This window comes from Gymnoscopelus microlampas, assembly GCF_963454915.1.
Source record: "Gymnoscopelus microlampas genome assembly, chromosome: 13".
Lineage (NCBI taxonomy): Eukaryota > Metazoa > Chordata > Actinopteri > Myctophiformes > Myctophidae > Gymnoscopelus > Gymnoscopelus microlampas.
In genome coordinates, this window is record NC_139950.1 from 41,189,959 (window position 1) to 41,216,478 (window position 26,520).

The 26,520-nt window shown below is 45.1% G+C and overlaps 1 protein-coding gene across 1 annotated transcript in view; it reads right to left on the minus strand.

Moving 5' to 3' along the window:
* Positions 1–1,467: 1,467 nt before the first annotated feature.
* The window catches only part of jag1b (jagged canonical Notch ligand 1b), a 37,147-nt gene continuing 12,094 nt past the window's right edge, over positions 1,468–26,520 (minus strand). The window contains exons 4-26 of the mRNA XM_084076489.1: positions 24,390–24,647; positions 24,071–24,131; positions 21,615–21,745; positions 20,939–21,058; positions 18,419–18,532; positions 18,201–18,314; positions 17,550–17,663; positions 16,501–16,547; positions 15,817–15,990; positions 15,135–15,285; positions 13,971–14,135; positions 13,722–13,835; positions 13,435–13,548; positions 13,110–13,223; positions 12,577–12,693; positions 11,600–11,627; positions 10,665–10,750; positions 9,591–9,704; positions 8,614–8,723; positions 7,098–7,337; positions 5,600–5,731; positions 5,147–5,288; positions 1,468–3,774 (exon numbers count right to left, since the gene is read on the minus strand). Of these exons, the coding sequence (XP_083932615.1) occupies positions 3,290–3,774; positions 5,147–5,288; positions 5,600–5,731; positions 7,098–7,337; positions 8,614–8,723; positions 9,591–9,704; positions 10,665–10,750; positions 11,600–11,627; positions 12,577–12,693; positions 13,110–13,223; positions 13,435–13,548; positions 13,722–13,835; positions 13,971–14,135; positions 15,135–15,285; positions 15,817–15,990; positions 16,501–16,547; positions 17,550–17,663; positions 18,201–18,314; positions 18,419–18,532; positions 20,939–21,058; positions 21,615–21,745; positions 24,071–24,131; positions 24,390–24,647 (3,245 nt within the window). The 3' untranslated portion in view covers positions 1,468–3,289. The remainder of the gene's footprint in view (positions 3,775–5,146; positions 5,289–5,599; positions 5,732–7,097; positions 7,338–8,613; positions 8,724–9,590; positions 9,705–10,664; positions 10,751–11,599; positions 11,628–12,576; positions 12,694–13,109; positions 13,224–13,434; positions 13,549–13,721; positions 13,836–13,970; positions 14,136–15,134; positions 15,286–15,816; positions 15,991–16,500; positions 16,548–17,549; positions 17,664–18,200; positions 18,315–18,418; positions 18,533–20,938; positions 21,059–21,614; positions 21,746–24,070; positions 24,132–24,389; positions 24,648–26,520) is intronic.

Genomic DNA, 26,520 nt, shown 5'->3' on the forward strand with positions numbered 1-26,520 from the left:
ATATCTGTTGAAAAGACACGTCTTTTACAACGTCGATACGACGTCGTCGCAAAACGCTGATAGGACAATGAATTACGAAATGGTAGAATCCCCCCCCCCTCCAAATTCAACGAATCTAAGATATGATTGCTATTAACTACCTGTGACATCATCAGCAGAGATTCTAAGGCAGTTCTACTCTGTAACAGTAAAACCAGCAAAATGAGGAATAATATAATAAAAGACTGTCTTGCTAATAAAGCGTCATGTCTCTCATTTTTACAATGCATTTGATATTACCTTTACATTATTTGATAAATTATACATTTCATCCTCTATATTGTCCGGCAACCTTTATGATAAAGGTGAAAAAGTATAGTAGACCCGTGGGAGCCAGATTGCTCAGATGCAGAGGTTCCTGTGCTGAGATTCAATCCCATGATCTTGTGGTCTGAAGTCAAGCGCTCTTCTGACTGAGCTATGGATAGAGCAGCCACCTGAATACCAGAAGTCACACGTTCAACTCCCACCCTTGCCAGGGTCAAAAACTCTATTTCAGTAATATATTTAAATTGATTATATCTTATTGTATTTATTTCATTTTATTTGAATGCAGGGTCATTCAAATGAGTCCATATACAAATACATGTGTTGAATTAACTGTGGAAAAACTTGAAGAACAAGGGACTGGATTAAGTAAACTTGGCTGTTAGCCTGGTCCCTACCAGGCTAACTTCACAGCTAAATTTCCATGGTAACTAAGGTAGGATTGCGTACATTTTCTTTCGTGAAATCGAGTCATGGATACATTTATCCAGGGTGCTCTGGCTAAACTAATCTGGCAAGATAATTCAGATTTCATGAAACCGATTCATCGCTAATCCTGGCTAAATTAAGCCAGGATAGGTGTTAAATGCAGGTTTAACCCCTACCGGTAATTCTGATTTCGTGAAATAGGCCCCTGGCCATCCCAGTTAGCTAGCAGAGGGCTCTTGATCCAATTCTGCCTTTATCAAGGGAGAGACAAGATGGAGGATTAGTGAAACTGACCCCAGTGTTTTAACTCCTAATGTGTTAAAGAGGTGTCGATAATCTGTTCCCTTTCCTTTAATCCCTTTAAACAGATACTGTAGAAGACTCTGGGGTTGTGCGGCACAGGTCCAACGCGGCCAACACAATGTACGTTTCCCAGGTCTGGTAGTCTGAAAGGGTTTTGTTTAAAAGTCGGCTAGCTCAAGCCGCGGTAACAAAAGCAGTATTGTCTTGTGGATCATGAGGAGCCAGGATATTTCTGTCACAATGTCTGTCTTCAGGACTGAGCTGATTAATATGAGGCTTGCTTGCTACAACGTAATTAGTTGTAAACACATTTGGACAGAGACCTTGCTCTAGCGTATGATGTCTCTCCAAAAGCCTTTCCCACGCTATTTCTCTGAGAAGCCCTTCATACGCCGTGACATGTTTGGCTTGAAGCATCGGGAGACAGACTCTTTTCACTCGGTCTCCAGAACAAAGACAACTTTAATTCTCTTTTCATACAAAATATTTAATAAATATGACTTTCAAAAAAATATATTGCCAGATCAACACAAATAATTCTCAATTCATAACACAAGAGTCAAAAAGAAAAAGGACACGAAATGTTGCCATGATCTCAAAGGGTTAACAAATGAGATAAAACATGTTTGTCTTTAAGAGCCTCATTTAAAAAGAAACGAATGTGCAGAGAGAGAGAGAGAGAGAGTGAGAGAGAGAGAGAACAGAGCAGACTCCTGCAGAGCAAGGCAGTGTGTTTGATCAGATTCTACAGTGTTCCCATTGCCTTTCCTACTGTTCAAGTACTCACGGTCTAGCTTATGATATTATGCTGACTAAATCTATAATTACATACTCCAATCGCACGATGCCGTCACGTGCCCAGCAAGAACTGATCAACAAGCTTTATTTGTAGATCGGTTCTCGTCGGGCAAGCAACATCATACTATGGAGTGTGAATCATGCCTGATTTATACTTGTCGCACACCGAAAATAGCTGATCTACAAGCTCACGACGTGTCACATCGCGTGCTTGTAGATCGGCCAATTTCGGTGTGTAACCACGCATAAATCCAGCTTTAGGCTTAAAGCAGATGGGAATTCTGGCGTGTCATGTTGATGCGTGATTCATCTTGCGAGTTGGCGGATTCTAACAGCCTTTTCATGTCAATGGTTAATTTTTTTTTAGAAACTGCTAAAGGACTTTGTTCCCTTAAGTGTTTATCTTTTTTTGTGGCAAGCAATATGTCTGCCATCATTGTGCATTCCTCAAAGCAGCCCTTCTCTTTTCTTTGTTTATTTCCTACCCCACTTGCTTTACATCACGGTCCTGGCAAAATAAAAACAAAATTCAGATTTGTGAAAATAAAAAAACAAAATTACTATTTCTTTCAGGCCAAAGTGCCCATCCTTTGTCTTCTTTGAAATTTTGGCATTTGTAGAAGTAAAAAGTAAAAAAAAAAAAAGTCATTGAAAGAAACGGTAAGCTTCCACAAGCTATCAAAACCTTCAAACTCTAGACAGAACATATAAATAAAAAGGAATGATATCTTAAGGCTCTTGATTATTAAGTTAATAAATCAAATATACACAATGATTAATAAAAAAAAATGTACATATCTACATGTTCTAAAATCGACACATAAATTCTTCATATTGGCAGCAACTGCTGACATTGATCCCGCCCACCCCAAACAAAGAAATAAAAATAAATAATAAAGTTGATCTTTTTTTTTTTTTACTCATTTTTTGACAGTTGCTTAGGTCTAATGCTGAAAAGGCACTTCTCCAAACTATTTGTTCATCACCTAGGGCGAACTCAAACACATACTAAAAAAAATAATTAGCTTTAGTGTTGAATGTCATGTGTACTTTTACTTGTACGACAAGAAGTAATACTAAAGAATATTTTAAATAACGCTGAAAAGAAAAACAAAGACTGGACCAGGGAGCCCCTTCGATGTGTCCGCCAAAATCGGCGGGAAGTGAAATGCTTTCGAGGACACTTGTTGCATCAAAAGGTCTTGCGGTGAAATGTATATCGGTGCCTATTATTTCCAGCCAACCAAAGCAACTGTCACCTGCCAGTGTAAGCCAGCTTGTCAAAACTTAAATTAACGCAGGGATGTAAATAATACCAGCTGCGGAGTCAAAAGAATGACACGACAGTTTAGGAACTACGTTATCCCCAAAAAAAACTTTCCCCCGGTCGACCCGCCACGGGGGTGCACGAAGGGCAAAATAGGGCTTGGTTGCACGGCAACGCAGCTGTCTGCTATACAATGTAGTCCATCCTGTTTATGCTGTTTGCTGTCTCCAAGTCTCTGTTGTCCTGTTTATTAGTCCAATTAGGGTGTTTGCTGCTGGGTGTGGAGTTGGGGTTGGACATGGGAGTCCTCTCCTCGCGCTCCACCAGTGTGTATGCTGGCTGTTTGTTGGCGAAGCGGCCCTTCTGTAGGTGCCTCTCCTTGTCGTCCTCATCCCCCTCGGGGTGATTTGTCCTTATTTTGGCAATGATGGAGTTCTTGTCCTCGTAGTCTTTGATGGCCACCGTGAGGCCCACGTGTTTCTCTATAGGGTTCTTGATCTGGTTCAGCTGCTCGCGCACGTTGTTGGTGGTGTTGTCCTCCGAGCCCGCGGCCGACGCGCTGCCGTGCGCGCCCTGTTTCCGCCGGCGGCGCACGCACCACAGGAAGACGGACACCAGCACCAGGAGCCATATGACGATGAAGACCGAGCTGAGGAGGGGTACCAGGTAGTCTGTGGGAAACACAACAAGGGACAGTTGGTGTCAGTGTCACATTGATGCTAGCACGCTAAAAGGCCCATTTATACACCATATGACGCTTGCCGAAAAGAACAGACGCACACGCTAGCAACATTGCGTTGTTCGCTTGTAGATCTGTTCTTTTTGGCAAGCGCCACCTTCACGCGATGGAGTATAATTAAGCTTAACACAGGATTCCCAATCCAAATGGAATAACATGAGAACCATGACAGTAGCATCAGCTCTTATGGTGTTTAAACCCATTAATCATTATGAGTGAAAAACAGCTAAACCACACAAACAGTATAGAGCTCTCTTTTGTGTCTTCCAAATTCAGCAAGAAAAATATTGACAATCAGGAATTCCATGATAATCCATGGCCGAGACAATAAATCATTCATATTCCCTGATGAGTTGTGGGAACCCTGCATACAGTATACAGAAAGGTTAAACTGAAAACAAAGAATGAGTTGTATTCAATGTTTTCCCTAAAAACAATGCTGTTACTTAAAGCTACAATCTGGGACTTATTTTAAAACCACGTGAACCCCATCGTTCCTATTCTGGGGGCGAACAGATCAGATATACAAGCTCACGATGCATCGCAACACACCGTGATTTTAGGTGGTCAGCGTACTCTTCCATTGAGAAATGTTGACCCTGGCGTCAGGTGGGACACTGACTGGTTGACAATATCAATTAAGTTATTTGAAGCAGATTGGACCGGATTGGACACTACATGCACCGCCATCTTTATTGTAGTACGGACATCACTGCAGTATCTCTTTTTTGTTTTGTTTTTTGAATTCCGGACTTTTACTTGTAACAGAGTGCTTCTACATTGCAGTATTGATACTTTTACTTAAAAGTAAAAAAATATGAGTACTTTTTCCACCACTGGCTTTAACCACTTCTGAGCGAACATGCTCTACTATATAAAAACCTGACCTGTGAGCCTCTGAACACGGAACGAGAGCCAGTCAAACTACAGCTACGAGCCCGTCGAAGGCCAAAGAGCCTCCAGTGTTTCCACAGAAAATCCTGGCTGGACTCGTAGTAGAGCGTAGCTGCTGAGTGTTACCGCTCTCGTGTGATGGCAGGGTAAGGCCCAACACGGCAGTGTGCGAGAACTAGGTGTTATTTTTCATGTATGTGTGTTACGTTTTCGAACTCTGGTGTGGCGGTTTCTATTCAGGGCTACAGTATCCTAACATCCGCCATCTTACCCGATCTCTTCCAAAAAATCCTCCCACCCTTCTTTCTTTTACACATGCAAGTGTGTGCAAGTCTCGGAAAAACCTAACAAGACGTTCTCTGAGCAGTGATCAACACAACAGTTGGAAGGAGGAGGAGGGCGGTTCATACCAGTTTTGCTGGGGCTTGGCACGCGCACTTCTGCGATGGCTTGGATGATGGTGTTGTTCCCGTTGCGTTTGCTCACCATGTCGATGAGCCTGTCAGTGATCTCTTTAATGGGGCTCCTGTCCAGTCTATGGTCCTCTGTCGACTTTGAGAGGAGAAAAAAAAAGAGGTTGGAACGCGTTAGCGTGCGTGTATGTTTTTCACCCGCCGATTATTTTTGCTTGTTTTTTAGCATGCATTTTTTCGCTTGTTGTCAACCGCTATTAGCGTAGCATAGCCAAAGCCACCACATGTCCCACAAGATCATGCTTAATCTGTACCCTCCTTAAAAAATAAGCCTTAGGCCATTAAATAAGAAGAGATCTTTCAGCGGCATGTTAATTCCAACAAGTTTTTAATAGTAAGAGCCAGACAAACAAAAATGCCGCGGGCGGACAGCCCTGAGAAATGACTTACAATGCAGACGTGGATCTCGTTGCTGGCTGAGAACGAGGGGTCACAGGCTATGGAGACGGAATGCTCCAAGGAGAGGTTCTTCACCACGTACAAGTGCCTCAGCTCCTTGCACACGTCCTCCACGGTCAGACCCTGGAACACACAGCGGTGAGAGAAATTAACTCATCGTTAATGCACAATGTCACGATTATGACATTCTACATGATGATTAATAGTCACTCCAATAATTGCGATTAACGATTTAATTGTTTTTGCCGTTGAAATTTGCATTTCTGTTTGGCTTTTAGGCTTTGAAGCTGCACATGGCAAATATGACATAACCTAAATATACAAATAAATGACTGAACTATTTAATAACTTTATACCCCATTAACCCATTTTTGGCGGGAACCCCTATTTGTAACTACAGAATACCTTTCAAGGCGGGAACCCCTTTTGGGGTTCCTGTTGCTATGTGCAGTATATAGCAACATACATTTTTTGTAATCTTTGAATACATATTTGAAGTTTTTCAGGAAACATAGGTCAGGATTTAGAAGGTGTTTTTAGAATCGGCCTCAGGTCTAAATGGGATAATAGTGGAAATAGCCGATCTACAAGCTCACAACGCGTCGCACTGCGACGCGTTGTGAGCTTGTAGATCTGCTATTTCTCAAATAATTGCGACTAGACGATTATGTAATAATTGTGACAGGCCTAGGTGGGGGATGGGCAAAGGGATGCAGGGGGGAGTCCTAAAAAAAGTAGGAAGGGCTATATGTTGTATCCAGGCAATCCGTTTAACACCCTCGCTGGTTGGAGGGTCCGCCTCGTTTAGAATAAGCGCCGCGGGGCTCACTCGCTTTCTGTCACTATCTGCTGTCACGCTCGTTAGCCAGCCGGAGAGAGCGATGATCCTATGTGGTGACAGTTGTGCCCAGTGATCCTGTTATAGCCCAGACCCCATGTGACCTTGTAATTACTCTTACAGCATAGTCATGTTCACCACATAAACTCTGGCGTCCCTATACTGGGGCACATTGTCAAAAAAAACATCTTACATTGAATTTGATTTGGTTTTATTATCAACGTTTTCAAAAATAGTCAAATGGGCCGTTTAAGTGGTTAATGGGTGGATTAGGGCATTACTTAAAACGGCTAGATGTTTTTTTTTGTTTCTGGGGGTTCTACCAAAGCCTGTACGCAGACAAGCGACACTCTGGAACAGAAGAGAAATCCCTCCACCCCCCCGCCCTTTCATCCTGGAACACATTCATACGTTATACACGACTGAACCTTTCACGAGACACGCAGAATGGAAACTTATTTCCCGAGAGGAGAGTCTGAGCAGCCCTGAAAACCTGATCTTTCACAGTTTACAGCTTTGACTGAGTTAAGGCTGGATGGAAAAGCAGGGTGGAGGAGAGGCATGAAAAATGACCCAAAAACCTTTAATTCAATCTCCTCCTCTCACTCTCTCTCTCTCTCTCTCTCTCTCTGTTGGAGGGCAGTAACTCACTCGAGGCATGGTCTCCTTGTTGAAAGTAAAGGTGATGTTGGCACAGCTGTTGTCTTGGTAACTGGAGCTGGGGTGGCATTTGGCGGAGGGGGGCGGAGGGTTGGAGCGCCAGCACTCGCCGAGGCCCAGGCAGGGCCTCACGAAGCAGTGGCCTTCTCTGATCGGGATGCAGCTCTGGCCCGAGGGACACCCGCCACGACCTTTGGCACCCAGCTGGCACGACTTTGGGCCACAGCGCATCTAGATAGCGAAAAAAATATGAAATATATATAAATAAATAAACAACAAGCCATGGTGAGAAAGTGTCAGGAGCATGCACGCGTATTGTGTTTCATCCGGTACATAGCTAACGTGCAATTATGTCAAACCCCACTATTCATGCACCATGGAAATACAAAAATGAAAAAAAGCATGGTAAACAGGGAAAACTCTAAATGATGGAACCTCTACCATCAAATTTTCCCACACTCAAGGATCCTGGGGACTCTGATGCGTTTCCTGGAATGGCTTTCACTCTACCATCACTTAATACTAATGTTAGTCACGGCTGAAAGATTCTTCAGGAAAATGACAACATCGTAATTTCTTATTTTTCACTATAATTGCATGTGCATCTTGAATTCACAGCAAATTACACTCAAACCACATGTTTTGGATAGATTTTCATTTTGTTTTCCAAATAGTGCAACTACTGTCCTTCATGCACACACACACACAGTTTAAAATACTCTTATTAGCAAAGGTGCGATTGTTCAGCCAGTGATTAGATGAGCCTGAAAAGAACAGCAATATGCCACGTCCTCTTAAATCATAACAAGCAAAAGTATTTATAGGAGATCCAGGAACCAGCATTTGATTCTTATTTTTAACACCATTGTTTGTGTATCTGTTGGAAATACACTACGTCATCGCTGTATTGAACCCACTGACATCATTGCTGTATTGAATTCTATGAATTCTACACCTGTGTACTCCACCCCATGACACAATCCATTGTGGCCTGTGGTGGCCTATTGTGTTTCTCTGTAAAGCCCATAAATAAAATAAAAACAACAATACCAGAACTTTCATAAATCTCTTGCCGCCATATTCACACGGCACTAAATGACAGCAGGGCTGCAACTATTTATTATTTTCTTAGCGATTATTCTATCGATTAATCGAATACCGGTAATCAATAAGTGTGTTTTTTACAAAAATGTTTGTATATATATATATATATCAATGAATCGGTTACCACCAAGCATTATTTTATAATAGTTTTACGCTCATCTGTAGATCAGCTATTTTCGTAATTTAACATTCGACTCTTAAAAAAAAAAAAAAAACTTTATGCCTATAAGGACACTCACAATAGGGATCGATTATTAATCGATTGATTATCAATTTTGTTTTAAATTGGTTCAATTAACGGCACCCCTAGATGACAGACCAGCACAGAGAGACTCCGTTTAAACGCATTTCATTTTGATTGCATCCTCTCTATGGAGACATAATAGTGTATGGTGACCTTTACCCTTGTGCAGATGACCTTCCCGTTGGAACAGTGGCAGGTGTTGCAGTCATCCTCCCATTTGGCTCCATCAGGGGTGACGTGTCCATTAACGGAGCAAGGTCGTCTTGTTACTGTATAAAACAAAGCAAATGCATTCAAGTATAACTGAATGAAGATCATGTGTTTGTGTCCGTTGGCGCTTTTCCACAGCATGGTACCGGCTTCAACTCGCCTTTTTGTTGGTTTTCCATTTCAGCACAAATTTATCATGGGACTTTTTTTTTATATCACATCTGTCGAAAGTTGACATGAAAACGCTTGTTATTGCATCACGATGGACCCCCCGATACGGAATGTACGCTCCCAAAATACTTAAACTAGCCATTTGTAAATGTGAAATGAATCAACATTGAGCAATTGCATGGTCTATTTCTCACCTAAAAATATTACATGGAACTGTTTTTGTTGGACTGCACAGATGAAATAGAGATCATTTCCAGACAGGAAATGCACTCTGCTATGCAGAGGGCTGTTACGTCGCTATGATGAGTAAAGCAGTGGCTCTCAAACTTTTTCATGTCAAGGACCCCCCAAATGATATAAAAATATTTTGTTCCAGGGATCTCCAGAAGCAAAGATTTGAGTTACAAATGTTCGCTTTAAAAATATATATTCAAAAGGTTTGCACAAATGTTCACGATTTTTCAAAAATAGCAGGTCTACAAGCTCATAGCGCGGCACTCGGTGCCGCGCTATGAGCTTGTAGATCTGCTATTTTTAAATAGCCAAAGTATAAAAGGTTAAAGTGGTTAAAATTATCGTGATGCTATATCACACAGATTTTTCTGGGGACCCCCTGGAACCCCTCCAAGGACCTCTGGTGGGTCCCCAGACCCCACTTCGAGAACCAATGGAGTAAAAAGTAAGCCGCGACTCACTTTGCAGTTGGAAAAGCGCCATATGTGAGTGATTTGCTCTTTGAGAAGACGACGCGTTACCTTCTTGACAGCGAGGTCCAGTCCTGTCTGGAGGACAGAGGCAGCGGTAGCCATTGATCTCATCCACGCAAGTGGAGCCGAAGGCACAGGGAGAAGACTGGCACTCGTTAATATCTGTCAGAGAGAGAGGGAAAGCTACCAGTAAGGAACGGCTCTCCAAACAAACAAACAGCTCCCATGTTTAGCTACAACACGGCGGACAAAATTGTTGGTCAGAAATCTGCATGCACATCTAAATTCCTCAAGGACCCAATTGACTAAAGTCACATGTGTCATTTGAACCATATGCACCACTACTATGTGCACCACGGCAGTTAATAAAAGACAAGCAAACAAGCTTTAAATCAAGCCTTGGACCATTTGCCCTGTGCGGCTCGATATTAAAAGCGGCGTCATTAGCAGGTATGCAGGAGCTAAAGGCTGGACTTAGCGGAACAAAGGGTTCCGAATGGGAAAGAATGTGGCCATCTGAAAGACTTTAAGAGGGAAAACAATCTGTGTAATCAGTGTCAGAGAGCATGGCTGATTAGCTGTTGGCCTGGTAAGCCTGTTTCCCCCCCCGGGGACGGGGCTAGCGGAGAGCAGAGTGCCGGGGCCCCGACAGAGTGACATCTACATGGCCGGGGCCCTGGCCCTCTGCCTAAAGCACAGATAATTGGCCGGCTAGACCTTCCATTTGGAGGGGCCGCGACCGTCCCATTCAGATCAGGCCCCCAGTCTAAACCAGGGATCAGGGAGAGAGGGGGGGGGGGGGGGGCGGAGTTAACCACTTTCGACCTGGCGTCCCAGTTTTGAGCGCCATGTCATTATAGGCAAAAATGTTCAGGGGAAAAAACTACTAAAACTAATATAGCAGATCTACCAGTTCACAGCGTGTCACGGCGCCGTGAGCTTGCAGATCTGCTATTTTTGAAATTATTTTTGTAACCAATTTTTTTCACCCAGTGCCTATGTAATCCTGGGCGCTACTCTCCCTCTGCCAGCCTAGGGAGAGCCCAGAACTGAGCTCATGCCCCCTTCGATGCAATATTTTCAAAATCTTTGAATAGGGCTTATACAGTGGTTTATACTCACTGATGCGACAGTCTGGACCGGCGAATCCGGGGGCACACTCGCATCGGTACCAGTTATCTCCATCGACACACGTTCCACTGTTGTAGCTGCATGAGAGGAAGCAAGCGGGGCGAGAGGTGGAACAGAGAGGTTAGCGCCTTTAAGTTTATCACTGGAACATCTCAGGATACCTTAGAGCAGGGGTCTTCAACAGGGGGTCCGCGACCCCTAGGGTGTCCTCAGAGCTACTACAGGAGGGCCGCCACATTTTTGTGTGATATGATATTTTTTATATTAACCACTAGCGTCCCATTTCTGAGGAGAACTTAAGCCAAAAATAGCTCAAATCGCCTCGCTGAGCTCGTAGAGCTGCTATTTTTGGCAAAGAGGTATAGGTGTAGAGGGGAAACCAAGTTAAAAAAAAGTGTTTAATCTGCAACACAATTGTATATAATATAAAGGGGGTCCCTGCTTCATCTCTCTCAGCTAGGGGGTCCTTGGCCTGAAAACGTTGAAGACCCCTGCCCTAAAGACCTCGCGTACATGCTGATATATATACGTACTGTATCTATCTGCTCTAATTTATGCGATTAACACTTTCACATTCAAAACCATTTTCAGGGGTGGATTTCTTTCCTCCAATCAACATATAATAACCATTTCTGGTTTTAGGCAATCAGGCTTGTTCTCTTTAATGGACACAAGTATGTATGGGTTTGGGAGTGAGCTCCTCCAGAGCAGTGTGGTTAACTGAAGCGGTGCCTGGGAGCTCACAATAGAGGGTTAGCTGATTGCACCCCAGGAATGACAGAGAAGGGTGTGTGCCTGTTTCCCAGTGGAGACGGCAAGAGAGAAAGAGATAAAGACAGAGAGAGAGAGAGAGAGCCTGCAGGTGAGAAACCTGCACCCTGTTTACGCTAATCTAACTCTACAGGAAATGTTTGCCTTCCACTTACCAAGGGTGGGGACTGCAGTCGTTGGTATCTGAAAGAGAATGAAAGAGAGAGAGAGAGAGGGAGGGAGGGAGGGAGGGAGAGAAAGAACAAGAGAGTGTGTTATTTTTCACATGCATTGGAGTGTTTAGGACTAGATGACAACACAGAGAGAGAGAGAGCACGTCTGAGCTTGCGTGTGCAGAGGCGTGTTGGGCCGGTCGGGGCTCCACAGCGACTGATTACTCTGCCTTATTAACTACGCAGAGCAAACAACGCCGGCGTCTCTCACCCTCCAAATGAGTTCCAGCTTTTCCCCCTCTCCTCCTCCACACCAGCGAACCCCCCCCCTGTCCCCCCATAACCCCCCCGTCCCCTCCCCTCCCCTCTCCTCAGTTCCCACCCCGACACTTCTCTCCCTCTGTCATAAAACGTAGAAGAGGGGGAATTTATGTTTTGGAGTACACGCATATAAGGGCAGGGATCCCGGCGAAGCCAGGGAAATGGAAGAGGGCTGCAGAACAAGCCGACATGTCACTGTTTGGACAGGAATGCACAAGGAGAGAGAGAGAGAGACTGGTGGTGTGGAGGGGGGGGGGCAACATCTGTCTCCACTTTCCTCAGTTTAAACCCCTTTCTCTTTCCCTCCCTCCTTCCCTCTCTCTCTCTCTCTCTCTCTCTCATGGCCGGCAACAGCCTGCAGCCAGAGTGAGGTGGAGACAGAGAGAGAGAGAACGAGCGAGCGAGCAGGGGGATTGAGGGGGGGGGGGTTTGAGGATGAAAGAAGGGCAGAGGTAAGGATCACAGTGTGGAGGGAGGGGGGGGGGGTCGGAGAGATGAAAGGTATACATGGCACTGACAAGAGATCTGGGACTGTTCTTAGGCAGGGAACGTTTCTTCTTTTTTTCTTTTTATTATCGCTTAACTGTTACTTCCCACCCTGACCTCAACGGGTGTTCCTAGCCTGGAGGCGCGTGTGTGTTGGTATAGTTGGTACTCACTCTGGGTGCAGGTGGGGCCCTCCCAACCCTCCTTGCAGACGCAGGTGAAGGTGTCGCCGCTCACCACACAGGTGCCACCGTTCTCACAGGGGTTGGGCAGGCAGCTCGAGTTCTTGGCTGAAACGGGAAATGGGGGAAAAGGAGGGGGGGGTTACTTTTATATTACAATGATTACAGGTTATCGGCAAAATCAAGCGTCTTAAATGCTAGCGTTACATGACGAGAAAACCGACGTCGGTTAGGTCGATGGCGGCCGGGTTCTTATTTCTCCGTTAGGGGAAGTCAGCATTCCGCATGCCTTGAAATAGATTATCAGTGGCAATAGGGGGTTCTTGAGCCGAGAGCTGTCAACACCGAGGAAAAAAAAACAAAAAAACGGTGGAGGGAGATGGGAAGGAAGGGCGCGATGACAGACCTCACAGATCTGGCAGATAAGAAAAAAAAGAGCTCTCCCTTAAAACTATGTATTAACGTAGGCATGTTTTTTGTGTGTTTTCACCAAATACCCAGTGGAAGTTTTCTTTGTGACTTACCTATGTTGCATGTGGTCCCCTCCCAGCCTGGAGAACATTTGCAATGGAACGAGTCTCCTTCGTCGTGGCAAGTGCCTCCATTGTTACACGTAGCCTCGTCACACTGACTCTCGCCTGTGGGGGGAGAATGGGGGCACCATTGAAATATTAGGATTGCTTCAGCTGTACACACAGTCACACACACAAGACTTTGCATATGGAGACACATGCAGCAGATCAGTAATAATTGCATACAGCCATGAGCACATACCACGAGCCTGCACGGACAGACAACATGAGTTGGGCGGGTGCGTTAAAGTAGAAAAGAAAAAAGGGAGGCTCTTACGGGAGTGGCAGGTCTTTCCCTTCCAGCCGTTCTTGCACTCGCAGAAGAAGTCAGTCACCAGGTCTCGACACGTCCCCCCATTGTGACACGGGTTGGTGCTGCAGTCGTCAATGTCTGGGAGAGGAACATCAAAAGGAGACGAGCATGATTTATGCTTCGGCGTTTAACACGCAAAATCGTCCGCCAAGCAGTAGGGTGCACTTGAAACGAACCAGCTATGTTTGAGTGAGAGAGTTGGCACAGTTAAGCATGTGAATAGATTATACGATGCCAGGAATCCGACTCACTGATCTCGCAATGGTCGCCTTCCCAGCCGTCTCCGCAGATGCACTGGTACACGCTGACCTTGTCGATGCAGGTACCTCCGTTGCGACACGGATTGCTCTCACAGTCATTGATGTCTAAAGACGGGAGAGAAAAAAAAACAGAAACACATTATTGTAGTTACAGCTTTTATTTTATATTCTTTCATTGTGAATGTGCTGCCGTTTGCTTTCAGCATCGGAAAGGCAATCTTTGCGTTCGTTCGCCCTTACTCTCATGGCAGTAGGTGCCTCTGAAGCCCTCCTGGCATTCACAGCTGAACTGGCCCCCAGCCTGGCTCCGGCAGCGACCGTGGGGACCGCACACGTTGGATGAAATGTAGCGCTCTCCTCCCGGCGTGCTGTTGGATGCAACGGCGACCGTACAGCTGTCAATCACTGTGAACCAGAGGAAGAGAGAGAGAGACACCCACTTGAGTTGAGGTGACAGTATATAGGGGCCGACTGACGTGAACACAACAACGCACTCAGGAGGACAAACAATCACTGTGAATCGTACAATGTTGTTTTGTATCAGAATTCTAGCTGCTGGTTGAAAAACAAGTCTTTGTCAAGAAGAACGTGATGGAAAAAGTGAATCAGAAGAGGCAACAGCAATAAACTGGGCTTTCATGAGCAATTCGGACTGATCTTTTTCACTCTATGCTGAAATCCCTCTCTTTTCCCCCGCGTCTGATCTGGTTAGACAAGGGGGTAAATTAGCTCCCCTGTAAACACTAAATTCCTGCCAAGAAAAGGGAATCACACGGTCTATGGTATCGGGCTCCGTGGTTGGTCCACACACACACACACACACACACACACACAAAAATGTGCACACTCATTGACAAAAAAAAAGAAAAAAGAGAAAAGAAAAAAAAAGTCGAGGTAGCCCACCAAGTCATTACCAAGAACACACACAGCGCTATCAGGCTTTTGCCAGATTTTCAGGAGACTCGGAGGAGGGGAAACTTTTTGGAAAACACTCTGCTGGTGGAAGAGGAGGGGGGGGGCAATCCATCAAGGAAGCTCGACTCAGAAAGCAGCCCACCTTGGCCTATGGAGCTTTGCCTTTGAAACTGAAACTTTAGGTATTGCTCCCATGGGAAATGTGTGGGCAAAGCGTTCGGGGCGAATGGCTGAAGTTCGAGCACTGCTCAGCGCTGCGTCGCGGCACGCAACGCGTATCGCCTTACGCAAAGCGCTTGGAAAGTTTCGTACGGTACGAGAAGAGCAGGAGTTTGTAGCTGTTGGGAGACGGGGGGAGACGTTATGGTGCCGCACACCACGGTTGGGGAGGTGGGGAGACGTTATGGTGTTGTGCACCGGAAATAGCCGATCTACAAGCCCACAAGGCCTCACAGCGTGACGCGTTGTGAAGCATAAACCGAGCCTTACCTTTGCACGTGGTGGTGCGACAGTGGTCTTTGAGGTGAGAACAGTTCTTGCCCTCGTAATCCTCCGAGCAGGCGCAGTAGTAGTCCGTGGCCAGGTTGAAGCAGGGCGCTCCGTTCTGACATGGGTTGGGCAGGCAGTAATCGATATCCAGCTGAGGCAGAGAAGAAAAAAAGGTATTGAAAAGAAGAGCGATGAACCCGATAGCTGACATAGTTTTCTGCAACACTAAACAGAGCACAACCCACAGCATCCTCCCTGCAGACGATGCCAGGAAACACACACACACACACACACACACACACACACACACACACACACACACAGAGAGCACTCCCTAGGAAAGGAAAAATAAGGCAGAGACATAGGAGCCGTCCTCTGAGTCTGGGGTTCAGTGCTGAGGAATGCATCCCTCTGTAGCCAGGAGCAGCTTCAACAAAGCGCTGCCTTTAAAAAGGAGGATTGTGGAACAAGAGCCATTTAAGAGGGTGGGGCAGGAAAAAACGTTCACAATGAGCCCCAAAGATCCAACAATGCTGGCAGAGGAGAGCGGACAAGATTAAGATGCTAAATGATAGAAGGGTGATGTGTGCGTTTTTTTTTTTCTGTGTGCGGTTAACGGTTTGCATGAGTGATGACCGTGGCGACAGACGCTGGAGCCATTTCGCTCAGGGGTCTCTCTCACCTGGCAGAGGTTTCCTGAGAAGCCGGCCAGACACAGACACTGGAATCCGCTCACGTCGTCCTGACAGCGCCCGCCATTCAGGCACGGAGCGCTGGCGCACTCGTCGATGTCTCTCTCGCAGTGCTCCCCGGCGTAGCCGGGCGGACACATGCAGCGATAGCCGTTGACCAAGTCCTGAGAGAGAGAGAGAGAGAGAGAGAGAGAGAGAGAGAGAAAAACAAAGAGGGTTACCCTCACGTTGCCAAGAATTCAGTAATCACTTTGAAAGGGTGGAGTCTTGAACAATAACTGTCAAACTGGGAAGAGAACGAAGAGTAGAGAGGGAGAGGCTGTGGGGGGGGGGGGGGGGGGGTGCATTATCACAGCTCCACAATTATTTCAACACATTTTCCTGGCTCCGACTCAACACAATAATGTTTATGGTAATTCAATCTGATGGCGGTCAAGGAGCCTCTATGTCCCTCCCTCACAAACCCCTCTGAACCCACTCCCGTCAGATTTGATTTCAGAGAGGAATTCCACAACAATTCCACTGTTGGGTTTGGAAGAGAACGGTTTACAGCAAGACGGACTTGAAAACAAGGAACAAAAGACAAGTATATAAACAAACAAGGAAGCAAGCAGACAAAGCGGTGAGACCAGACAGCACGGAAATGGTTCTGACAACAACAACAACATACATACCTTGCAAGTTCCCCCATTCAGACACTGGTCCTTGCAGTCGTTAATATCTAAAATGGGAAAAACAGATCTCCGGATTAATGCTCAGAACGTTGCATGTCTTAGCTTAACAGCCCTATTTGTAAAACCAGTTCTCCACCTCATGTTTTTCCCTTTGCAAGGGGCCTGAGTAAAGCTTCGCAGGCGCTGGAAAACATTCCGCCTCAGATAATATGGGTACAGAGTGAATGCAACACTGCGTATTGGGCAATACCGACGGTGCACGGTGCCAAGTGAAACCAGAGCAGGATTGTTTTTAGCTTGTGCTAATAACCATAGCCCTGGCCACACACACGGACCTTAATAATGATTCGAGGTAGATCATTTACACCGTAAGACAAGACCAGCCGAGCCTCGTCCAACTGTCCAGTTCTCTGGGTCTTTGTATTAGAAGTTATTATGCATGTGCTCGTTAGGGCTGTCACGATTACAAATTTAAGTTGACGATTAATTGTCGCTCAAATAATTGCGATTAACGATTTAATTGTGGGTTTGGCGTTGAACATTGGAACATATGAAGCCTTTCAGGCTTCGTAATCAAAGAAATTACTGATGTATTTAATCATTTTTATGTAAAAAAAAAATCACACCCTGTGTGAAGGAAGCGGTGCCTTTGATGAGCCCCGTATTGATGTTGTCATCAATATTTGTTTATGGGACAGACACACACCCGGACAGACACACGGACAAAGTCAGATATAGAGCGGTTGGCACCGCTATAAATAGCAGAAATAGTTGATCTACAAGCTTACAACGGTTGTAAGCTTGTAGATCAACTATTTCTGCTATTTTTTATATTTGAAAATGTGTGAATATCGATTGACGATAATGCAAAAATAATAATATCTCAAATAATCGCGATTAGACAATGATGTAATAATTGTGAGAGGCCTAGTGCTTCTGAGTGAGATTATAGCAAGAGAACAGAAAGGAGAGCAAGAGAGAGAGAGAGAGAGAGAGAGAGGAGGCAGACAACACTACACAGCTCTGAAGCCGACAGCCAATCGACTCACTTGTGTCGCAGTTCTGCCCCGTCCAACCAGGGATGCACTCGCAGAAGTATCCGCCAATCAGATTGCGGCACGAGTTGGCGTTGACGCAAGGCTTGCTGTCGCACTCGTTGGCATCTACACAGTGAGAAAGGGAAGGGGCCAATTGGTCATTGTTTGCCATCATGTTTGTGTGCTATTGATGCGATTGAGACTAACGAGACGTGAGTAGGGCTGTCACTGTCACCATTACACATTTAAGTTAAGTTAAGTTAAATAATTGCGAATAGCTAATCTAATTGTGTGTTTGGCATTGAACATTGGAACATTGCACATGGGGCAGATATGACAAATAACTCATTATTATTAACTTCTTATAACTTAAGAAATTATTGACATATTTAATCATTTTTATTCATGTAAAAATAGCAGAAATAGCTGATCTTGACGCGTTGTAAGCTATAAGTGACACTATTTCTGCTTTTAAATAAAGCAGACATCGTGATCTACCATTTCTGCTTGATTTAATATTTGAAAATGTGTTAAAAATATTTCAACATGGAAACGATAATGCAAAAATAATTGCGATTATCTCAAATAATTGCAATGAGACGATTATGCAATGAGTGTGACAGGCCTAGCCACGTGAGGCAAAAGAGAGATTAGAGAGCTCACCTATGAGACAAGTCTTGCCCGTCCACTGCGTGGGACAGTGACACTTGTAGCCGTTGACCAGATCCTGGCAGGTGCCTCCGTGGTTACACGGATTTGGACCGCATTCGTCGACATCTGAGAGAGTTCGGAGAGCATGGTCAAATTCAGATGATCCACCACATCATATTTTTTTGTAGTGAAGGATATAGATGTAGTTTTTTGTGTTAGCAGTTACTTACTGATGGCACAGGATGGGCCACTCCACCCTGGGGCACACTGACATTCATAGCCTTGGCTGGTCTCTGCGCAGCTACCGCCGTTGGAGCAGGGATTGGACAGACAGGCGTGCTCCGCTGTTGAGGAGATGGTGGGGGAAAAACAGTTTTAGAAATAAACCCCAGCTAAATTAGTTAATATAGTGTCATTTAAACATTTAAACCACTTTAACCATATTTTATAGTTTGGCTATTCAAAAATAGCAGATATACAAGCTCATATGAGCTTGTAGATCTGCTATTTTAAAATTTTTAAATTTTTTAAATTGAACATATTCAAAAATCTTTGAACATATATATATATATATATATATATATATATATATATATATATATATATATTTTATCTTTGCTTCTGGGAGGTCCCTGGGACAAAATATTTTGAGATGGGGGTCCGTGGCCAAATACATATCAATTTAGCGGTCCTTGGCACGAAAAAGTTTGAGAACCACTGTTTTAGAGTCTTTGTTCAGACTGTTGGCAAAGTCCATTTGTTTCTCAGATCTGATCTCTATGATTGACTGACTGTCCACACTGTTATTTGCGTGTGATCAGATTGGATTTGTGTAATTAGACATCGTCAAGCTGTCTGCATTGGTTGATGTGGTAAAACGAGGTAATGACATAAGCATGAATAATGCTTAATTTATCGTTACTCTGTAACACGACGAAGTTGCTTGCCCATCCGCAAGCTCACAACACGTCGCAACTTGTACATTGGCCATGTTTGACGAGCGACACCCTTGTATGACAAAGTATGAATCAGGCTTCCAGTTTCCAGTCAGCGTCCTGACTGAGCCAAATCAGATTTTCAAACCACCACAGGATGTGGTTCAAATGTGCTTTGCAGAGAATCAGTTTCTATGCAGTTATTTAGTGTTTCAGATACTTAACCAAATAAAAATAAATAAAAGCCAATCTGATGCCAATCTGGATAGGCCAAAAAATTGCATTTGGGACGCCAGTCTGAATATAAGCTATGTCACTCTTGCTTCGATGCTTCACAGCTCATTCTGATAATACAGGCCCATCCAGTGTTGCCAGATTCTGTGAGAGAAACAAGCAACCAGGTCTAGGAAAACCAGCCCAAAAGAAGCGACTACGGGCCACATGTGCACTTTATATACATCAGCTATTTGAAAATAGCAGATCTACAACGCTCACAACGCGTCGCGATGCGACGCGTTGTGTGCTTGTAGATCGGCTATTTTCAAATAAAATCTTGCGCGGGAAATTATAATAAGCAGATCTGGCAACACTGGGCCCCATCTATCCCACCCTCCTTGGGACCACCCTATTGTCAGCTGGGTTGTCCTATACCTACGCCCCCCCCCATCCCCCACTCTGCCCCTCTACATCCCGCTCAGATCCCTGTCTTGCTCTTATTACCCGCGCGGCCGGCGGACCACACCGACAGGAAATCATCTTTCATGCTAAGTTGACCTGACCAATGCACCGTGACTTCCCTTTCTGTCTCCCCGCCATTCTTTCTTCCTGTGAGAGAAAGGCGGCACGAGATGAGAGGACTGGCGGGAGAGAGAGAGAGAGAGGGAAAAGGCTCCGGCACCCAGTCTCTCTTTTGTGGTCCGATTTAAGGATGAGTGGGTCCAGGAATGAATCAAAAATGAATGATTCACCAGGGAGAGAGTCACCAGGCTTGCTGGAGGTGACCGGCGGATAGTTCTTGGAATGCGGCGGGGTGGGGGGGTGAGGGGCGGGTGGGAGGAGGAGGAGGGGAAGAGGATGCAGGGGTGCACTGGGGGGCCTCTCCCGCTACAATAGCCCTGGCCAATCCGTTGGTCTGTGGACCTCCTGTTAAGAAGGGCACGGTTTCCTGACATCTCTGCAGTTAAGCTGTCAGCGCCCCGCGAGGCTCAGATTTAATGAGGAAAAAACCATCATCTCCATGGTAAGTGTTCCCAGCAGCTGAACTTTAGCACCGTGCCCATCTGTCTCAAGTGTCTGAGGAGCTGAGCGATGACCGACCCTGTGCGGATCAAACCACTGGATTACCTGACTTGGGGGGAGGGGGGCCACAGTGGAAACAGATTAGGGCCGAGTTACCACCTCCTCTGATTGCAAACTCAGGTGACCTCCTGACCCTTTCCTCTACGAGCTCATCAAGGCCCAGAGTCACTCCCTTTTTTGTTCTAGATTTCGAATCCCATTACAGATCAGTTTTTTTTATTCTACTGAATGAATCAAGCTCTGGCTGTTTTATTGTCTCACCAATCTTAAAGTAAGATGAAAAAGAAAATTAAACTGGAGATTGAAATGCTTTGTAGGGGCTTAAATAAAATGTCAAAAACAGATAGTGTCAAACATTTTAAGTCCAAAGTTGCATACATAGTACATAGTGCCATGTACTGTACAGTATGCACCCAAGTGACACTTGGATACAAAGAAACGGAAATGCTTATGGCGTTCTTACCGTAACCAGTAAGAATTTGGCATTGAACCTGGCAATAGGTTTGAGGAACTTACCCCTCTCACAGTTGGCTCCAGAGTAACCCTCAGCACAGGAGCACTGGTACTTGTCTGGTCCAGTGTTGATACATGTCCCTCCATTGAGGCAGGGCTGGTGAGTGCCACAGAAGTTCAGATCTGTCAGGGGAGGCACATTTGACATTTAGTTTGACATTTAGCAGTGGTGGAAAAAAGTACAAAAGTAGTGGCATCAAAATGTACTTAAAGTACCAAAAGTAAAAGTACTAAATATTTGAAAATAGCCGATCTACAAGCTCACAACGCGTCGCATCGCGACGCGTTGTGAGCTTGTAGATCGGCTATTTTCAAATAGCCTATGTATAAAATAGGGCTAAAGTGGTTAATGTATGTTTCATTATATCATTTTATATTTTATATCTGAAAAGTAACTAGTAACTAAAGTTGTCAAATAATTGTAGTGGAGTAAAAGTGCAACATTTGCCTCTGAGATGTAGTGGCGTCGAAGTAAAAGTATTGGAAATTGGAAATACTCCAAGTAAAGTACAAATACCTCAAAACTGTACTTAAGTACAGTACTTAAGTAAATGTACGTAGTTACTTTCCACCACTGACATTTAGCAACACAACTTGGGGGGGAAAAAAAGACACGTGCACACAAACAAGCTTTGCAACCAAAGACTTCGTAAAAAATAAATTGAGAAAGTAAATTAACCTTTATCGCAAAGATGGCCGCCCCAGTTTGTGTCACACAGGCATTGCCAGGGTTCTACACAGGTCCCATGCACACAGCCAGGATGGGGGATGCACTTGTCACAGTACTGGCCCTGCCAACCATACAGACACCTGCAAGACACACACACACACACAGAGCCACCAGATATTTAGCCTCAACTGAACCTAGAATAAAAAAAAAATCTACACAAACACAAGATACACACACACACATATGCAGACGGACGACATACAAATTCAGAGCAATCAAGTCTGGGTTAAATAATCCATGTGGTAATATCAGTATCTGAATATTTTTGGTTAACCTAAATTCCTTTTTAAAAGCAATCTTGTGATAATCTGAACTTAATGAACTACGAATTAGCATACACAGATGGAGCCACGCAAATGAACAAACAAAGGCGCTATTCTTGCCCTAACAACTGCGCTATGTCTTAAAAGACCACAAATGAATCTTAAGTAGTAGGCATGTTTATGCAACAGCTCTTCAACAATACTTGGGGGCAAACAACAGAGGAGTATTTAGCCTTTTACCAAACAAAAAAACAAAACACTAAATTACGGCTCCAATGGGACCTTTAGCATGGCTAACATTAGCATGCGGCCAGACGCTCTCTGCAACAACACTGTGCCTGTGGCTTGGCAGCGGCGGCTGCCAGGCAGGGGGAGTGTTCAGCCCACTCTCTAAATCGCTGCTGTTACTGAGAACACAGAGCAGTAGTAGTGGTCCTCCAAAGCTCTTGATCGTTGGTTCCCATGAGTCAGGAGTCAAGCTCTGTGCCTCGGGGCTGCTACAAGGACAGAGCTCTCTGACCACGGAGACGTCCAGGTCCATAATTACGCTGATAAAAGTTGGCCCTTCTTTCCTGGGCTCCGTAATTAAAGGTAATTCAGGCCTGGGCCACTGACTGATAACTGGGCTCTTTAAAAAAAAAGGGTGGCGATACGGTGCTCCTCAGGAGCACGGTGGCAGGAAATCAGTGTCCCTCTGGGGGAACAGCACGCTGATTAGCCACGAGAAACGGACGGACTGTAAAAATAAACGCGTGGTTAAGTAAACACCAGTCTGTGATTAAAATGGGCTATTCTTAAAAGTGTGCTAATCCTCTCCATGAGAAGCAGAACTGGATTCCACAGTGGGATCCCAAATTGTCACTAGTTAGTTACATGGTGCTAAAGTGCCAGGGAAGTGGACGACACATTATGAAGCGCAATGTGAGCACAGAAACATTTTCAGTTCTAGACAGAAAACGGGCTTGGTTTCAAAGAGCTAATCCATGTGCGTAGTTGTACAGGCAGTGGTTCTTACACTTGTCTGATCCTGTGGCTATCTTGCTCCCTTGGTGCACTGTCATAGTTGAATAACAACCATTTTAAAAAGTCCAGTCTAAAATGCCCCAGGGAGTGTCGTTAGCAGTGACTATGCAGACATAAGATTAGCGACTGCCCCTGCCTGGCCTGCAGCTCACAGCACTTAGAGCCGCTGTTGTATAATGCTACAATAAAGCCCTGTGATGAGAAAGCAACTCGTAGAAAGCAACTCTCTACGACGTAGACCAAGGGAAGCACCAGCATTTGCCAAGACGGTTTGCTGGCTGAACGCATCTAAACAACTTAAGCCCTTGGGTTTGAAACGCAACCACACCTGTGTCGAGAACAAGGCCAACATTCCCATTCTGGCAAAGCCAGCCATCATAAGAAAACTGATGATGTCAAAACGCTTGTGAAAACAATGCAGCCGCAATGGAGAAAAACAAACTTGATCAAGGAGCAGCCTGATTTGTGGCCATACCCGACAGGCAGAAAGCAACCAATCGCTGAGAGTTCTACCACTGTAGGGCCTCTTACAGGATGAGGATATGATTGCTTTTGGTTTTAGGAAGAACTGTGCACAATACCCCAGCTCTGATAGGCATCTGCAGCCTGGCTTTCCTTCAGGCTGTGTTCACGAAACGGCATTAGGAAACCATTAGCTGCACAAACAGTGCACTTTTAGGCTCATCCAAGAGTTACACACAATTTGACTGATAAAGCCCGACTCATTAGGGGGAATACATATAGCCCGCAATTTCAAACATGGGAGGCTGGGCCGTTTAGCCTTTCCTCTCTCTCTCAAGAACTTTCCTAGCCCGCCAGCCAGCAAGCTAGCAAGCTCCAGACCGTAGTTGCAGAGGACAGCTTCCTGAACTGCGCAGCATGCATCTATGTTAAAACACTGGTGCTTGGATCCAATCCCTACATGAGTGAACACAGCACTACAGGCCTCTGGCACGGGCCGGCATCATAAGTTAAGACACTTGAACTGCACTTTCCAATTCCAAACAGCGGTCCTAATACGTCTCACATGATAAAACCCCAGTTTGTCAGGTCATGAATCACAGGCTGATAAATAATGCTGAAAATAAGAGAGGAGAGTGAAAAATCATGATAACTTACTTGCAGCCACCTGGCTCTTTGCACGATCCATGTTCAGTACTGCAGCCCTGTCGACATATAGCTACAGGAGAGAAGAGAACAATCTGTTTACTTGCCTGGTACTCAGATTCATGATTCATTTTATAACAATAGTTTATCCTACGTTATACAGCCATCGTACCGTTTACCCTACAATAATAAACTGACAATAAACATTTACTACTGTCTCACACCTCATGCTGCAACTTTATTCAGGTCCGTCCTACCTTGATATGAACTTGATAGGATTTGAGAACGTTTATTTCAAACATGCAAATTAAATGACAAAACGGATAAAAACCTGTGTTGCAGTCTGCTCCGGACCATCCTTCTAGACAGGTCTTGTTTCCATTGTAGTCACAATTGTAGTGTCCGAAGAACTCGTCCCTGGGCCGGCAGAACTTGTTGCAGCCAAAGCCGTAGTAATGCTCGTCACAGCTGACCCGGATCTGGTACTCAAACTGGGCTATGGGGCCGTTGTGGGTTAATTTCTGCCAGTGAGGGCCGGGGTTGATCATGGCGGAATGAGAGGCTTTCTCTATCACCTGCCCATCTGCACCTAAAAACAGTTTCAACACAGTCGGTCAGTGTCCACAACCTCTATGGATGAGGTAATTCAGAGGGGAAAAAAGTATAAAATCAACAAAACTAGGCAGGTATCTATCATAATGTTTGAGTACAGGAACGGGACTAAAGGACAGTACAGGAAACATGTGTCATGCACTGTACTCTACTGCAGTGGTTTTCAACCTTTTTCATGCCAAGGACCCCTACATTGATATAATTTCGCCACGGACCCCCATCTGATTTTTTTTGTGCCAGGGACCCCCAGAAGCAAAGATTTGAGTTAAAAAATGTCGCTTTAAAAATATATATATATTCAAAGATCACAAATTTTCAAGATTTTTCAAAAATAGCAAATCTACAAGCTCATATCGCAGCACTCTGTGCCACGCTATGAGCTTGTATATCTGCTATTTTTTAATAGCCAAAACTAAGTGGTTTAAAGTGATTGTGACGCTATGTTAACTAATTTCACTGGGGACCCGCTGGTACCGCCCCCCAAGGACCACTGGTGGTCCCAGCACCACCGGTTGAGAACCACTGTGCTCTACTGTACTGTGCTTGTTCATGGGAGTTCCAGTGTAGAAGATGTGATGATCACACAACACAGCAGGATCCCAAATGTCCCCAAAACATTCTTCTGACACAAATTGCAGAAGATCTCACTGACTCACAGAATGCTATGTAATTACAAGACCGTGTGCGCCCTGGGGAGGAAGGAAAGTGCAAGGCGGAAATGCAGAAAAATGAAAAGCCTGACTGTAATGAGTACTGTTCGCTGCCTTTTTTCTCACGCTCTCTCTCTCTCTCTCTCTCTCCCGGCTCGGTTTCCGTCTCTCAGGTTTGGAGAGCGTCAGGATATTACTGGGCTCAGATGCTGCCCTCTCCATCTGCTCCGGCGAGGACAGAACCACAGCCACCATAAATTACAGCGTGCAAGGACACCAACGCCACCAGTGGCTGCTGGGACGCCTGCCAGTGCGCCATCAGCACTTTTTATCCCTCCCTTATGCCTGGTTTATACTTGGGTTGCGCATCGTGTCGCACACCCCAAAAAAATAGCAGATCTACAAACGTCACTCACAACGCAACACACTGCAACGTGTTGTGTGTAGCTTGTAGATCTGCTATTTTTGGAGCATGACACCGGCACACAACCAAGTATGAATAGGCCTCTCAAGTCTTTTTCTCTTGGGCACAAACACGTATAAAAAAATCCAGTCGAAACGGGTCTTGAGTCAATTTCAATTCAATTTTATTATAGTGCCAAAATCACTACAAGTGTTCTCAAGACACTTGAGACACAGCAGAGATCCAAAGCTGACCCCCAGGCTTTTTCAGAGTCTTTATGTTTTCGTGAAACACACTTTCACAAAGTATCTGTCTGCAATTCAGTCAGCCCTGCGGAGGTGACTGTGCAATCATTGAGCGGATAGTACAACCAGAGGCTTGTGTTGCTTTCCTTTCTTTATTCCCTTAGCCTCGTCAAACAGACCGGGTCATGGGTCTGTCAGAAGGGCAAGGACTGGCCTGGGAGCCAAGGGCTCTAATGGGCTTCACACGCAGAGCAAACACACTCGTACTGAGCAAACAACACAGCTGCACTCACTGTACACACATGTGCATGTTTGCGTACAGGCCAGGGCAATGACTTGTTGCTGTAAAACGTTGCACACGGATCCACTTGCACGCAAATATAAAGCGCTCGCTTCTCTATAACTAAATCTGCACTCGGGAGAGAGAATGAGAAACGTGTCGGACGATTTATTTACCATCCTTGGAAAAAATACGAGGTGGCTGGCCTTTTCACCGAATCGCCTCTCTGTGAAGTATGATGCAACGCAGCAGCTACTGTCATTTATTTACTA